This window comes from Camelina sativa, chromosome 16 (genome assembly GCF_000633955.1).
Source record: "Camelina sativa cultivar DH55 chromosome 16, Cs, whole genome shotgun sequence".
Classification (NCBI taxonomy): domain Eukaryota; kingdom Viridiplantae; phylum Streptophyta; class Magnoliopsida; order Brassicales; family Brassicaceae; genus Camelina; species Camelina sativa.
In genome coordinates this window covers 25944546-25960039 of record NC_025700.1, presented here as the reverse complement: position 1 = coordinate 25960039, position 15494 = coordinate 25944546, and the positions used below count along the sequence as shown (strand labels likewise).

Genomic DNA, 15494 nt, shown 5'->3' with positions numbered 1-15494 from the left:
GTTTACTGTCACTATTCAGCATTCTATCACATCTACGCTCCCTCTTGTTGGTCTGCAGGTATGACTCTCTATCGTCTTTTTATTTTCCCAAGCTGCATGCTTCTCATCTCTCTGTGTCTTCAGGTCTGGAAAGCACAACTTGTCTTATCAGAATTCGTGTTGCATAAGACGTGCACGTCATCTGACTTTCATGGCATTGTGTGTCTTGAACTCGGTGCTGGGACAGGTCATTTTCTCTCATACACATGATTTATACTCTTTCCATTCCATCTTTTAATTATCTTCATCAGTCTTTTACTCTCTTCAAATATGTTTTCTTTCCAGGGCTACTTGGTATTTTGCTTGCACGGGTCGCCAAGGCTGTTTTCCTTACTGGTCCTGCTGCTTCTTCTTCATAATACACAAATATCCATCTCTCTCTCTCACATGCTAGATTCACTCTTCAACCTGTATCTATCTGGTCTCATCAGGCTTTTCTCTTTTCAATTCCTCCCCCTACTACAGATCATGGAGACCAAATTCTCGGCAACTGTGCTAACAACGTCCATATCAACTCATCCTTGTTTAACCCCCAAACTGTGGTCAATGTTCGTGAGCTCAACTGGATGAGCGAATGGCCTATTGAAGCCCATTGCCACTGCACAATTCCGGATAAGTAACAAACTTCTTTCTCTTCATCTTGATATATATATTAATTATCTTGGGCTGCGACCCCGTTCACATAGCTGCGTGCGTGTGTGTGTGTGTCCTGGTTTACATATGTTAAAGGTATTGTTGGAGCTCGCAGGACTTTGAACAAGTGAAAAATGCCAGCTTCATTTTCGCGGCAGATGTCATCTACAGCGATGATCTTACCATTGCACTATTTAGCACGTTAAAGAGGCTCATGTCATTCGGTTGTGACAAGGTAATTAGTTGGATCACTTTGAAAAGGCTTAAGCAACCATGTTTACATACATATGCAGAGCAAGAAACATCTGCACAATGGCAGGTGCTATATTTGGGACTGGAGAAACGATACAACTTCAGCCTGGATGATCTCAACGTAGTTGCCAATGGCTATGCCTGCTTTCGAAGCTACATCAAAGAAGATGGACTTTGTAAGTTGTGTCCTTTATGCTTTCCAATGTCGAAGGTATGAGATGGTTTAATATAAGTGTTATGGAACAGGTAAGCAAGAGAAGGGGGTTTTCGTGGGCAAGCGCATCGACGTCACACATCCCTCAGTACATGAAAGATTACGATAGAGGAGAAGACGTTGAGCTCTGGGAGATCAAATATGTATTTTGATTAAAACTCCAATGTCTGATTTGCATTTCGTCCGCTGTTTTAAAACAGTCCAATGAAGAACAAACGCATTACACTCAACAATAGTATCAAGACTTCCAAATTATAAAAGAAACCCACAAGGAAACAATAAAAATATACTTCCTAAAAAAATATTATCCAAAGCAAGAACTAAATATAAAATCTTTGGGAGATGACAGCAAACTAGAAATGAGGTTCATTCTATGACTAAAGAAAGTAAGAACAAAATCGATACAACGCCATCTAGCTCTCGTGATTGATTTAGGCACTGCCTTCGGTTGGATTCTCGGTCTCCATTGGTTCGGCGGCAGACGCTGGTGGCTGTGGCTCACTCTTGCCCTCATCTGCCGGCTCACCTCCCTTGGCTTGTGGTGCCTCTGCTTTAGCTGGCTTTGGTTTGGTCATTATAGGCCTGCAAAACCTGCAAAACATCCAAAGCAGGTTCACTTTCTATATCATGTAGTACTTCTCTTCGGATAAACAAATACAAAGAGCCTTGCTTACTTGTCCAATGCCTCCGCCTTGCTTGTAACATCAGCTGACAATAGAGCCGGAGTGGCATACTTGGGAAGCGTATCCTGCTGCTGCTGCTTCTCCCGCAGCCAAGCTTCAGCTTCCACACACTCGTTCAAAACCTTCATTATTGCACAACAACAAAACACACATCAAACCATTTTCTCATGCCTCTAAAGTTCACCATTTGTTCTGTGCTTTCGAGATGGGTCGTTTTATTACCTTTTGCTTCTCTGCCAATTCAATGTGGTCAAACTTAGAATCAGTAGACACAGCTGCCTCTCTGTAGCTGTTAATACAGTAACCTAGCTGATCAATGACCGACCCTCTTTCCAAAGACTCCTTGTAGCGCACTTCAACAGGGTCACCAACCTGCAAAGGATCATATCCCCAACCTCTGTCAATATATTGTCTCAAATATGTTTTTTGTTTTTGCAAACAAGAGTCATCCTGTGAAGTACCTTCTTAAGTTCTTCGAGCTTCGCAACATAAACACCTTTAGTCTCATCTTCCCCATCTTCATACAACCAATCCTCCACTTCCTGCAGCTTCGCTAGGAATGCTTCCCTCTCTACATCAGTGATATACTCCTGGTATTTGTCACTCAGCTGAAAACAAAACACGTCAGTACCCAATACTCTCAACATTATAAATGCATACACTCAATGCAAATGAAGAAGATAAGTATTCTCACTTTGTTTCGCATATCATAAACATAGGATTCAACAGCATTCTTGCGGTCCTTGGTCTCCTCCATAACTCTGTCTTGCAAAGCCATTTCAAATTCCTTCTCCACTGCCTTTTCGACCTCCACAGATTTCAAGGCACCATAGACCACTTCTGATAGAGGTACATTTGTTTTCTTCACCTTCTTCTTAGGAGCCTCAGCCTGTACATCCATTAATAAATATCAATTATCTAAAGTTCACAAGTGAATGAGTAGAGAAAGCAGTATCAGTTAAGTAGAGAAACTAGCCTTTGAATCAGTTTCCATTTGCACCGGCTTATCAGTAGATTCTGGAGCACCATTGTCAGTACCAGCTGCATCAACGGATTCCTTGGCGTCCTGCATGTTAACATCAGAGTCACCAGAAGCAGGAGCTGTCTCAGCAGACGCAGTCTCCATCTTAGTAGTTTCCTCTGATTGTTCTTTAGAGACCGGAACTTCTACTTCTTCCTCTTCCAAAAGCTGTATTGAGGGGAGAGAGAAAAAAATAGTATAAATTAAATGATCCTCAAGTATATACGGGAAGCCACTGCTCTGGGTGATCATTTTGCAACTTATTATTAGAGAGAATGAACCTTTAAATAGTTCACTTTAAGAAACTTACAGTTGCCGATTCAACTGAGACAATTCCATGCAGGTTCAATCTCACTTTCACTTTAAGCTTTGCCCTCTCGCCTTTTGATGACTGGAAGGGACCAATCTACAAAAAAAGAGATCAACCGTGAGAAACAAGAGCGCTAAATTCATACGTAGTCATGAAAACGGGGAAAGATCATACTGTGTATGTGCTGATTTTTGGAGGCGCTTGCAACTCGTTTACATCACTATACTGCACATCAACAGAGAATGTTCCAGAACGATAAAAAGTTAGAGCCTTGACACTTGGAATGGGATTTCCTTTGGGAAAGACAATGGTGCTCTGCAGATTCTCAGATCCTCCATTTTGAGCATCGGAAGCTAGTCCTTTCCAAGCCAGCGAAATCGAGAAAGGGAAGCTCTCATGAACCTTCAGAGAACAAAAAAATATCATAATACGACTAGTCAGATAACCTGGAGTATAACAGTTCTCGAGTTGCTTATAAGTATACCAAAAAAACGACATTTACTTAAGCATAGATATGCATCCATTACCTGGAATTCGCGAACTTTAAAGGTTGGACTGAGAATGGCACACTGCAAGGCACACCCCCTTGACACACACTCACTTGCATTCATTGTACGCCTGGGCTCCTTGCCAAAAAACTCAGTTAGGATCTTGATCATAGCAGGGACGCGAGAGCCAGAGCCAACAACCTCGACCATATGTACATCTTCAACTGTGAGGCCCGCGTCAGAGAGCGCTTTCTCTAGAGGCCTCTTGACACGCTCCAAAATAGGGATGCTGATCTCTTCAAACTCTTCCCTCTTGATGACACCCCTAACATCTTTCTCATCCATCAAACACTCGATATTCAATGGTGCAACAGGATTTGCGCTTAGAACCTTTTTCAGTTTCTCGCACGCAGCACGGAGCCTGAGAGAAGCCTTAGCATTCTGGGAGACGTCAATCTTGTACTCATCCTTGAACTTAGTAGCAAAATGATGGAAAAGAGCCTCATCGAAATCCCTTCCACCGAGGGAGCGGTCAAAACCGTGAGACAGGACTTTGAGCTGTCCTTTTTTGAAGCCTGCAATGCAGACTTGCATGCTAGCATGGCCAATGTCAATGAAAGCGACATTGAGGGGTTCGTTCTCAGGCAAGTCAGTCTTATAAATTCCATAAGCCAGAGCTGTAGCTGTAGTCTCGTGGATCAAGTGCAGAGGATGCAAGCCTGCGATAGTTGCAGCATCAAGAACAGCCCTTCGCTGGAGGTCGGTGAAGTAGACAGGAATACCAATACAGCAGTCCACCACAGCGGCATTCAAGTTCTTCTCAGCAATGCCTTTCAAGTTAGACAACATCATACCCATGACCTGAGTTGGGGTAAAGGCTCTGACCTCTCCCAAATAATTAGCGTGGATCAAAGGGTACCCATCAGGCCCTTCGGTGACGGAGAAGGGGAGAGATTTGATATCCCTCTGCAGCTCAGGGTCGGAAAACTGACGACCGATAAGGCGCTTGATCTGGGAGATGGAGTTTTTGGGGTTCATCATGGTAGAAGCAGCTCCAGCAGTGCCGATGAAGCGCTGCTTGTCGCCGAAGCAGACAATAGCGGGGGTCTCGCGATTAGACTCATCGTTAAGAACGACGTCGATACCTCTTTGCCTAGCAACCGCAACGAGGCAGTTCTCGTTTCCAAAATCAAACCCAACTACACTCATTATATCAGGCTTTTTGGTGTTCGTCAATACTGGGGACTCCCAAGTACTTGATAGCAACCTTACAAATCAATGGAAAAATAAAAAACTATGAGATTTAAAAAACTTCGAAACAGCGATTAAAAAAAAAACACCAAAAAAATCAGACTAGTCTTTCAGCTCAAAGTGAGACCCTAAGAGAGACCCTAAAACCATCTTACTGAACCAAAATCAAACCATATTCCAATCACCAGAAACATAAGACCAAGGCGAGGGAGTTTGAATACAAAAGAAGCTTGAAATCAGATCAAACCTACATGTACGAAAAAGAGAAGCTACAGATCTAGAAGATGTGCAACAAGAGCTTCAGAAACAAACCTGGATCGCGAGAAGGGGTTCGCGTTCTGGAAGCTTCTAGCCAAAAACTGGGTGAGTTGAGTAAATTAGCGAGAAATTGAGGAGCAAGAGTTGTGAGAATGAGAGAGGATGAGAGAGAAAGAGAGAGGTTTTATTAAGCAGACACCACAGGGTTTGGGGTTCGTCTGGAATGTTCTTCTCCTTTCCTTTTTTTTCTCTTTTTTTTTTGCTTTTTTTTTTGCTTTTTTTCTTTTTGTAATACACTTTCATTCTTTTCCTTTTTTTTTTAATTGATATTTTGACTTCTTTATTTTCTTTTAGTCACAAAACATTTCTTCAACTATTTTTCTGAATAGTATATATTTATTTGAGTCTACCAAATCTGCTAAATAGATTATTGAGAATTTTGTTCTTTTTCGGTTTTTCCTCATATCATGGAGACGAAATTCTTGGCAACTGGCTCAGACCGTGGTTCTTGTTTAACCCTCAAACTTAGCTCAATTGGATGGCCAAGTGGTCAGGTCTTTTCAAGACAGCCATGGTCACCACATAGATCCACATTAACACTTCGTTTTTCTTCGCTTTGACATTTTATGACTTGTGATCCCTTCACATAGCTGCGTGTTCTTCTTTATGATCCAAGCTTCATCCAAGAGAGAGAGAGAGAGAGAAAGTAGCTAACTACATCAAGGATGAAGATGGACTTTGTAAGTTGTGTCCTTTGTGCTTCAGATGTGTTAAAGCTCAAAGCTCATGATTTAATAAATGTGGCAAAGAACAGGCGAACAAGAGGAGCAGGTTTTGTCAGACAACGCATAAAGGTCCCACAGATTTCGCCTAAGATATTGGAGAAGTCGATGATAAGCTTCTTGAATCAAATATGTACTTTAATGATACAAATCTCCAATGTGGGATGAAATTGCATTTCATTTGCTGTTATATAAACAGTCCAGTCCAACGTAGGGCGACTCCGCATTACTCTCGATAACAATTATAGAGTACGAACAAACAAAAATGAAACAAGCCTTTCAAATTAAAGAGATACCACAAGGAACAATTGAAAAAAAAAAAAACGATGCTTCCTAAAAATTGGTATCGCAAAGGAAGAATCAAATACAGAATTTTTCGGGGAATAATAGCGAAACCAGAAAAAGAGGTTCCACTAGGTAAATAAAAAAAGTAAGAACAAAATCGATACAACACCATCTAGTTCTCGTGATTGATTTAGGCACTACCTTCAGTGGGATTCTCAGTCTCCATTGGTTCGGCAGAAGCTGGTGGCTGTTGCTCACTCTTGCCCTCATCCGCCGGTTCACCTCCCTTGCCTTGCGGTGCCTCTGCTTTAGCCGGCTTTGGTTTGGTCATTATAGGCCTGCAAAACCTGCAAAGCACCCAAAGCTGGTTCACTCTCTATACCAAACATAACATTTCTATTAGGAGAAACAAATGTAAAGAGCCATGTTTACTTGTCCAATGCCTCCGCCTTGCTTTTAACGTCAGCTGACAATAGGGCCGGTGTGGCATACTTGGGAAGCGTGTCTTGCTGCTGTTTCTTCTCACGCAGCCATGCTTCTGCTTCCACACACTCGTTCAAAACCTTCATCATTGCATAACAAACAGCAGCACATCAAACAATTTTTTCTCATGCCTGTAAAATTAACAATGTGTATTCTGAATGGGCTAAATGATTACCTTTTGCTTCTCTGCCAATTCAATGTGGTCAAACTTGGGATCATTAGACATAGCTGCCTCTCTGTAGCTGCTAATACAGTAACCAAGCTGATCAATAACCGACCCTCTTTCCAACGACTCCTTGTAACGCACTTCAACAGGATCACCCACCTGCAAAAGATTAATCCCCAACCTCAGTTAAAAAATATCTCCAAAAATGCTTGTTACTGCACCATAAAGTGTTACCATATGCAGTACCTTCTTGAGCTCATCGAGCTTTGCAAGATAAACCCCTTTGGTTTCATCTTCCCCATCTTCATACAACCAATCCTCCACTTCCTGTAGCTTCGCCAGGAAGGCTTCCCTCTCCGAATCAATGATATACTCCTGGTATTTGTCACTCAGCTGAAACAAAACGTCAGTGGCCAATACTCTAAACCTTATAAATGCATACTACCAATGAATTATAAAAAGGATTCTCACTTTGTTTCGCATATCATAAACATAGGATTCAACAGCATTCTTCCGGTCCTTGGTCTCCTCCATAACTCTGTCTTGCAAAGCCATCTCAAATTCCTTCTCCACTGCCTTTTCGACCTCCAAAGATTTCAAGGCACCATAGACCACTTCTGACAGAGGTACATTTGTTTTCTTCACCTTCTTCTTTGGAGCCTCAGCCTGCACATCCCATTAATAAATATCAATTATTTAAAGTTCCCAAGCAAATGAATAGAGCAACCACAATCAGTAAAATAGAGATACTAGCCTTTGAATCAGTTTCCATTTGCACTGGCTTATCAGCAGACTCTGGAACACCATTTTCGGTACTACCTGCATCCGTGGTTTCCTTGGCGTCTTGCATGTTAACATCAGAGTCACCAGAAGCAGGAGCTGCCTCGGAAGAAGCTTTGTCAGTGTCCATCTTAGCAGTTTCCTGCGATTTTTCTTTCGAGACTGGAACTTCAACTTCTTCCTCTTCCAAAAGCTACATTGAGGGAGGGGAGGAAAACAAAAAGAAAAACATCATAAGTTAAAGGAAGGGAAGGTACGGCTCTGAATGATCAAAATCTGTAGTCACTTATAGTTATTGGAGAGTGAGAGCCTTCAAATAGTTCACGTAAAGAACAAATTGCATTGCATTATCTAATATAACAACAAAACTTACAGTTGCTGATTCAACCGAGACAACTCCATGCAGATTCAATCTCACTTTCACTTTAAGCTTTGCCCTCTCGCCCTTTAATGACTGGAAGGGACCAATCTACAAAAAGGAGATCAACCATGAGAAACAAGACTGCTAGAATCTTACATAGTTATGACAATGGGGAAAGATCATACTGTGTATGTGCTGATTTTTGGAGGTGCTTGCAAATCTTTCACATCACTGTATTGCACATCAACAGAGAATGTTCCAGAGCGGTAAAACGTTAGAGCCTTGACACTAGGAATGGAATTTCCTTTGGGAAAAACAATGGTGCTCTGCAGATTCTCAGATCCTCCATTTTGGGCATCGGAAGCTGCTCCTTTCCACGCCAGCGAAATTGAGAAAGGGAAGCTCTCATGAACCTTCAGAGAACAACAAAAGATCACAAAATGACTTGTCAGATAACATGGAGTACAGCAGTTCTAAGGTTGCTTATAAGTATAAGCACATTTACTTAAGCATAGATATGCGCCCATCACCTGGAATTCGCGAACTTTAAAGGTTGGACTGAGAATGGCACACTGCAAGGCACATCCCCTTGACACACACTCACTTGCATTCATTGTACGCCTGGGCTCCTTACCAAAAAACTCAGTTAGGATCTTGATCATAGCAGGGACGCGAGAGCCAGAGCCAACAACCTCGACCATATGTACATCTTCAACTGTGAGGCCCGCGTCAGAGAGCGCTTTCTCTAGAGGCCTCTTGACACGCTCCAAAATAGGGATGCTGATCTCTTCAAACTCTTCCCTCTTGATGACACCCCTAACATCTTTCTCATCCATCAAACACTCGATATTCAATGGTGCAACAGGATTTGCGCTTAGAACCTTTTTCAGTTTCTCGCACGCAGCACGGAGCCTGAGAGAAGCCTTAGCATTCTGGGAGACGTCAATCTTGTACTCATCCTTGAACTTAGTAGCAAAATGATGGAAAAGAGCCTCATCGAAATCCCTTCCACCGAGGGAGCGGTCAAAACCGTGAGACAGGACTTTGAGCTGTCCTTTTTTGAAGCCTGCAATGCAGACTTGCATGCTAGCATGGCCAATGTCAATGAAAGCGACATTGAGGGGTTCGTTCTCAGGCAAGTCAGTCTTATAAATTCCATAAGCCAGAGCTGTAGCTGTAGTCTCGTGGATCAAGTGCAGAGGATGCAAGCCTGCGATAGTTGCAGCATCAAGAACAGCCCTTCGCTGGAGGTCGGTGAAGTAGACAGGAATACCAATACAGCAGTCCACCACAGCGGCATTCAAGTTCTTCTCAGCAATGCCTTTCAAGTTAGACAACATCATACCCATGACCTGAGTTGGGGTAAAGGCTCTGACCTCTCCCAAATAATTAGCATGGATCAAAGGATACCCATCAGGCCCTTCGGTGACGGAGAAGGGGAGAGATTTGATATCCCTCTGCAGCTCAGGGTCGGAAAACTGACGACCGATAAGGCGCTTGATTTGGGAGATGGAGTTTTTGGGGTTCATCATGGTAGAAGCAGCTCCAGCAGTGCCGATGAAGCGCTGCTTGTCACCGAAGCAGACAATAGCGGGGGTCTCGCGATTAGACTCATCGTTAAGAACGACGTCGATACCTCTTTGCCTAGCAACAGCAACGAGGCAGTTCTCGTTTCCAAAATCAAACCCAACTACACTCATTATATCAGGCTTTTTGGTGTTCTTCCCCGAGTATTTGATGGCGACCTTATAAATCAAATCAATGGGGAAAAAAAACAAAAAACAATGAGACTTAATAACTGTGAAATAGCGATCAAAACATGTAACAGAAAACCCTAAATCATCCAAACCACCGCCAGTTTGGAATCCAATCAGCAATACATAGGAGACAGTCTAAACGGGGGAGACGGAATAGAAAAGAAGCAACGAGTCTGTGTGTGTGTGTGTATGTGTAGGAGTTAAAACAGAGAAAGCAGATTCAAATTCAAATACGAGCTAGCCATTGAAACAAAGATAGATCAAACCTAAAAAGTGACATGTACGAAAGCAAAAGAAAAAAAGAAGGAGCGATTCAGATCTAGAAGATCTGGACAGAAAGGTACCTGGATCGGGAGAAGGGTGAAGGTTCGTTCGGAAAGCTTGAACCAAAATCTGGGGTGAGTTGAGTTTAATGAGAAGGAGGACGACGAAGGGGGGAGGAAGGGGTTTTTATTAAGGAGAGAGATCCCCCAGGGTTGGAAGGGGGGCTTCGCTTTTGTTCCTCGATAAATTTCGTTTCCTTACTTTTTTTTTTTCCCCTTTTTTTAGTTTCATTTCCTTTTCTTTTTTTCTGATATTTTGGCCTTTCTTTTACTAATTACTCCGAAGTAGAAAACAAATCTAGACTAATTAATTAATGATGGTTGAGTTGGATATTTTCAAGATACTGTATGTAGAATAATAATGTAACTTGGAGTCATTGCATTGGTGTTAATTTGTTGGAGAACATCGGTTTCATTATATTCCTAGTGAATATATAATAAATAAATAAATAAAGAAGGAAAGGAGCGATTCAGTTATTGTATTTGTACAGACACAAAGGAAACAAATTCATCTTGGAGTTGTTTTTATGTCTGAAAATGGTTTGTACGTGGCGGAGGATAAATTAAAACTTAAAAGGCATGCGAACAGGTATTGAGAGAGCGCATCGACTAACAAGAGGCAAGCGATATCTTAAGATGGTACTATATATATGATCAACATGGTTTCTCAAAATATCTTAAGATAATATATATAGCAGGATCATTTATGATAGCTCTTCAAAAAAACCAAGAGACATATAACATATATAGCAGGATCATTCATGATCATCATGGTTTCTCGGAAATTTTAAGACGGTATTATATGATCATCATGGTTTCTCGGAAATCTTAATATAATATATATAGCAGGATCATTCATGATAGCTCTTCAAATCTAATTAACCTCCCCCCCCCCCCCCCCCNCCCCATATGGAGAGACTTATCAAATACTAACAACTAGAAGAAAGTCATGAGAAATATAACAAGAGGAGATCTATTTTGTTTGTATGCCAGCTCGCCTCATTAGGAACAGGAGGAGACTTCAAAACGAAACATATATTTCTTCTCAAAGGCGTGTATATACAATTGGCCAATGATATTTATATGTATATTCTTTCTGAACAAGTAAGTACTCCTCTATATATATTATGGTAATTCATACTTCATATGTATGGGATAAGATAATGTCACTGGTTACTCTAGCTGTTCAGTGCTTTTCTTGCTCACCTTAATAATTAGGTTGTGGATTTGAGGTGTGGCGACAAAAATCTTGAATGGTAACCATCCATTATCTTGTCATTTTGACCATTTTGACACCCCTAGTCTTTTGTGCATGATTAATTAATTGAATAAACTATTAGTATTCTAAATGTTTACATATATATTTTGGTATAACCTTGCTCCTTAATTTGTATCTGCAGCTTGATTGATTTCAGTCTATACTAGCTTTCCGGTCAAAATTATATTGCAAATTTGCAATGACATATAACACGTACCATGCATCCACTGCTAGGTTGAAGCTATTGACATATTTAGCAGTGTCGTCTATTTTATTTATATTTTTTTTTTCTGGACAAAAGCAGTGTTGTCTATATGTATCATAAATAATTGAAAACCGATTTATGGCAAAGGAGAATGATACTTAAAAGAGAAAGAATCACTCAAAAAAATTTGAGTTCATGTAAGGAGATGAAAAAAATTCGAACTGTTAAAAATGGGAGACAAAAGAAAATCATTTTTTTTTTTTGTTGTGTGACAACAATCAATTTATTTAGTTAGGTCTTTTAATCTTCTTTCTCAATTGATGAAAACTTGGGTTTATTGTCGGTTTCGACGATAAAATGTGTGTATTTTTTTTTTTTTTTTAAATATTTATTCGGGGATAATTTAGTTTTTCTTTCATCATATATATACATTATTAATTTATTATATGAAGTTATAAACGTAAGTTTGGTAGAAGAAGACGAAAATAAAAGTACTCGTACTGTTGTTACAAAAGAAATAAATTAGTCGTATATAAAGAAAAGTAAGAGAGAAATAAACTGCGTATTAGTAATAATAATAATGAATCGAGAAGGTATAACTATAAGAATAAAGTAAAGAGGAGCAGCTCAAAAATCCAATCACGAAGGGAAGAGAAGCAAAAAACCGCAACCCCGTTTGTGTTTGTTGCTCTTGCCCGATCTCTTCTTCTATCTATCTATAAGCTCTGTCGATTTCAATCAGGTGAGCTACTCTTCTCGATCTTCTTTTTTTTTTTATTTTTTTTAATTAATCTCCGGTCAATTTCCTCTCTGGTTCCGTGGTGGGTTTCTCACTTTTCTCTCTAAGGTTACTATTTTGTGTCGATCTCATAAGTGCTGATGTGATTGATATTATAATTTTACTGTTACAACTCGCCTGAGATCTAATCTAGTCGATTTTTGTGTCGTCGAGTTGATCGACGCGATGTACCATCCCTAATTTCAGATCCACCTTTGATTTTTATTTTAAATTTTATTGCACAACATAATGAGATTGAATAACTTTGTCAGATTTTAACATACTGTATGTACCTTGTTTCTTTGATAGAAAAAAAAATCTGTGATGGCGGCCTCTGAAGAGAATAGCGCATTGTTCCCCATTTTTATCTTGACGATAATGGCAATCCCATTGGTGCCTTATACCATGGTCAAGTTAAGCCGTGCTGTCTCCAAGAAGCAAAGGACCATCCATTGTCAGTGTCTCGAGTGTGACCGTTCTGGCAAATACAAGAGATCCTTATTTAAAAAGGTCTGCTCAGTGCTCACTCTTTACCGCATCTTCAAAGAAACCTCCCTCTTAGTATATATAACCCCTTTTCCCTGCAGATCTCTAACTTCTCTACATGGAGCAACTTGACGCTTTTGCTACTCTGGGTCGTCATGATTTTCCTGATTTATTACACTAAGAACATGAGCCGTGAGGTATGTTTCTTTTCTCCTCACTCTCATTGCCTGTTGCACTCTTGTCCTTTTTCTCCCTCTGTATCCCACTTGCTTATTTTTTACCTTATTGGCTGCTACAGACTCAAGTTTTTGACCCATTCAGTATTCTTGGACTGGAACCTGGAGTTACCGATTCTGAAATTAAGAAAGCATATCGAAGGCTCTCCATTCAATACCATCCTGACAAAAATCCCGATCCAGGTCAATTTACTTTCTCTTCTTGCCTTTTTTTCTTTTCTTCATTACGGCATTATGGTTGCAGCTCTTACTCCTGATAGTGTTTCTTTTATGTGCATATTGTTGATTCATCTGTGTATTGATGAACTCTACAGAGGCCAATAAATATTTTGTGGAGTTCATATCTAAAGCGTACCAGGCTTTGACTGATCCTGTATCCCGTGAAAACTTTGAGAAGTATGGTCATCCTGATGGCAGACAAGTAAGGATACATCTTATTTCCCTTTGCATGGGCTCCCGTCTTATTGAGACTAAAATATTGTTATGTGATGCAGGGATTTCAAATGGGCATTGCTCTTCCTCAATTTCTTTTAGACATAGATGGAGCATCTGGTGGCATATTATTGCTTTGGATTGTTGGTGTCTGTATTCTCTTGCCCCTTGTGATTGCTGTTATATATCTCTCCAAGTCATCGAAGTATACCGGGAACTACGTTATGCACCAAACACTCTCCGCATATTATTATCTAATGAAACCCTCTTTGGCTCCAAGGTATATTCACTCATACCCCATATACATCCGCATGATGCCATAGGTGCACGACAAATCAACTTTTTGTTTGTTTGTATGACATGTTTTAAAATCTTTTGTTCTTCAGCAAAGTTATGGAAGTTTTTACCAAGGCAGCTGAGTACATGGAGATTCCAGTTCGTAGAACTGATGATGAACCTTTACAGAAGCTCTTTATGTCTGTTAGGAGTGAGCTAAACTTGGACCTGAAGAACATGAAGCAAGAGCAAGCTAAGTTTTGGAAACAGCATCCTGCCATAGTGAAGGTGAATTTTAAAATAACGTAACCGTAACGCTAGATATTGAATAAACTGAAATACTCACTTCCTCGTTTTCGGTACAGACGGAGCTGTTGATACAGGCCCAGTTAACTCGTGAATCAGGAGTCCTGTCTCCAGCCCTTCAAGGCGATTTCAGGCGTGTGCTAGAGCTTGCACCTCGCCTCCTTGAGGAGTTATTGAAGGTCTAGTCTCTATTTTATTAGCACATTTTCTGATACAATAAGCATCAGAAGCGATGACTGGGAAGTTCTTCCCTGTTATGTAGAAGCGATGAATTTATCGTGTATAGAAGGGAAACTCGAAAAACAGACTTTTAAAAGACTTTAAAGTTTAGGTTAAAATGTCAAAGGGATGCCCATATGGGCCTATCTTGCTCATCTGATTGTTATTGTAACTCATGTTAATTTGATGCTTTGGTTACACTATTAAAATTGTGGGTTTTCTTAATGACTCCTCCATTATAGCATTGTGAGTTCCTTGCAGATGGCGGTTATACCACGCACTGCCCAAGGGCATGGATGGCTGAGGCCTGCTGTTGGAGTAGTTGAGCTATCTCAGTGCATTGTTCAGGTATTAAATTACCCTCATCACCTATCTTCGAGTTTTTGTCTTGCTTGTGAGCTTTCAGGTCTTTATGTCTCTTTTCTCCAAAAAATTTACTTCTCCACGAAAGTTTAGAATTGCTTAGTGTTATGAACTAAAATTTCATAATCGCAGGCTGTTCCTCTTAGTGCAAGGAAGTCGTCTGGAGTATCTTCAGAAGGCATTTCCCCTTTCTTACAGCTCCCTCATTTCAGTGATGCCGTTGTCAAAAAGATAGCACGGAAGGTATACTTTTACTATTAGATATGTCAAGTGCAGTACTTGAGATAATATCTAGCTCCTTATCATGTGCATTTTTCTCTCACATTTCTGAGACCTGAGAATCTTCTCGGGATCTGCTCTCCAAATAAGTAGTAGTGTTGCTTTGGGTTGGTTTACTTTATGGTCTAGTCTAAAGACATATATAAACCAGCATTTTGAGATAACATGTGATTGTTTCTCCTATTTTCAGAAGGTTAAATCATTCCAAGATCTTCAAGAAATGAGGTTGGAAGACCGTTCTGAACTGCTCACCCAGGTAGCGGGTTTGTCAGCAACTGATGTTGAGGACATTGAGAAGGTACTAGAAATGATGCCGTCTCTTACAGTCGACATCACATGTGAAACAGAAGGGGAAGAGGGGATCCAAGAGGGAGACATCGTGACCCTTCAAGCTTGGGTCACCCTGAAACGACCCAATGGGCTCATAGGCGCTCTTCCTCATGCACCCTACTTCCCCTTTCACAAGGAGGAAAACTACTGGGTTCTTCTTGCGGATTCGGTGTCGAATAATGTGTGGTTCTCTCAGAAGGTTAGCTTCATGGATGAAGGTGGAGCCATAACGGCTGCATC

General features: G+C 40.7%; 4 protein-coding genes across 4 annotated transcripts in view; 2 read left to right on the top strand and 2 right to left on the bottom strand.

Annotated features, from left to right (window-relative positions):
* Nucleotides 1-1290, top strand: part of LOC104752543 (methyltransferase-like protein 22) — a 1620-nt gene extending 330 nt beyond the window's left edge. The window contains 8 exon segments of the mRNA XM_019237854.1: nucleotides 1-58; nucleotides 124-226; nucleotides 325-375; nucleotides 505-655; nucleotides 769-907; nucleotides 992-1100; nucleotides 1171-1216; nucleotides 1218-1290. The exon segment at nucleotides 1-58 is cut by the window's left edge and continues 17 nt beyond it. Of these exon segments, the coding sequence (XP_019093399.1) occupies nucleotides 1-58; nucleotides 124-226; nucleotides 325-375; nucleotides 505-655; nucleotides 769-907; nucleotides 992-1100; nucleotides 1171-1216; nucleotides 1218-1290 (730 nt within the window).
* LOC104752540 (heat shock 70 kDa protein 15-like) lies at nucleotides 1344-5361 on the bottom strand. The gene is made up of 10 exons (XM_010474707.2): nucleotides 5204-5361; nucleotides 3680-4907; nucleotides 3327-3554; nucleotides 3153-3248; nucleotides 2798-3010; nucleotides 2516-2710; nucleotides 2283-2429; nucleotides 2044-2193; nucleotides 1813-1943; nucleotides 1344-1729 (listed from the first exon to the last, which is right to left on the bottom strand). Exons 2-10 carry the CDS (start codon nucleotides 4847-4849, stop codon nucleotides 1570-1572), a joined length of 2490 nt encoding a protein of 829 aa, XP_010473009.1. The 5' UTR covers nucleotides 4850-4907; nucleotides 5204-5361; the 3' UTR covers nucleotides 1344-1569.
* LOC104752539 (heat shock 70 kDa protein 15-like) lies at nucleotides 6196-10261 on the bottom strand. The gene is made up of 10 exons (XM_010474706.2): nucleotides 10108-10261; nucleotides 8537-9751; nucleotides 8192-8419; nucleotides 8019-8114; nucleotides 7620-7838; nucleotides 7337-7531; nucleotides 7112-7258; nucleotides 6875-7024; nucleotides 6649-6779; nucleotides 6196-6563 (listed from the first exon to the last, which is right to left on the bottom strand). The coding sequence occupies exons 2-10, from the start codon at nucleotides 9704-9706 to the stop codon at nucleotides 6407-6409; spliced, it is 2493 nt and encodes an 830-aa protein (XP_010473008.1). The 5' UTR covers nucleotides 9707-9751; nucleotides 10108-10261; the 3' UTR covers nucleotides 6196-6406.
* LOC104752538 (dnaJ protein ERDJ2A) overlaps nucleotides 12136-15494 on the top strand; it is a 4787-nt gene continuing 1428 nt past the window's right edge. Inside the window, exons 1-11 of the mRNA XM_019238486.1 lie at nucleotides 12136-12291; nucleotides 12621-12837; nucleotides 12915-13010; nucleotides 13112-13232; nucleotides 13364-13470; nucleotides 13544-13761; nucleotides 13868-14045; nucleotides 14123-14242; nucleotides 14544-14630; nucleotides 14778-14888; nucleotides 15115-15180. Coding sequence (XP_019094031.1) covers nucleotides 12652-12837; nucleotides 12915-13010; nucleotides 13112-13232; nucleotides 13364-13470; nucleotides 13544-13761; nucleotides 13868-14045; nucleotides 14123-14242; nucleotides 14544-14630; nucleotides 14778-14888; nucleotides 15115-15180 — 1290 coding nt within the window. The 5' untranslated portion in view covers nucleotides 12136-12291; nucleotides 12621-12651. The remainder of the gene's footprint in view (nucleotides 12292-12620; nucleotides 12838-12914; nucleotides 13011-13111; nucleotides 13233-13363; nucleotides 13471-13543; nucleotides 13762-13867; nucleotides 14046-14122; nucleotides 14243-14543; nucleotides 14631-14777; nucleotides 14889-15114; nucleotides 15181-15494) is intronic.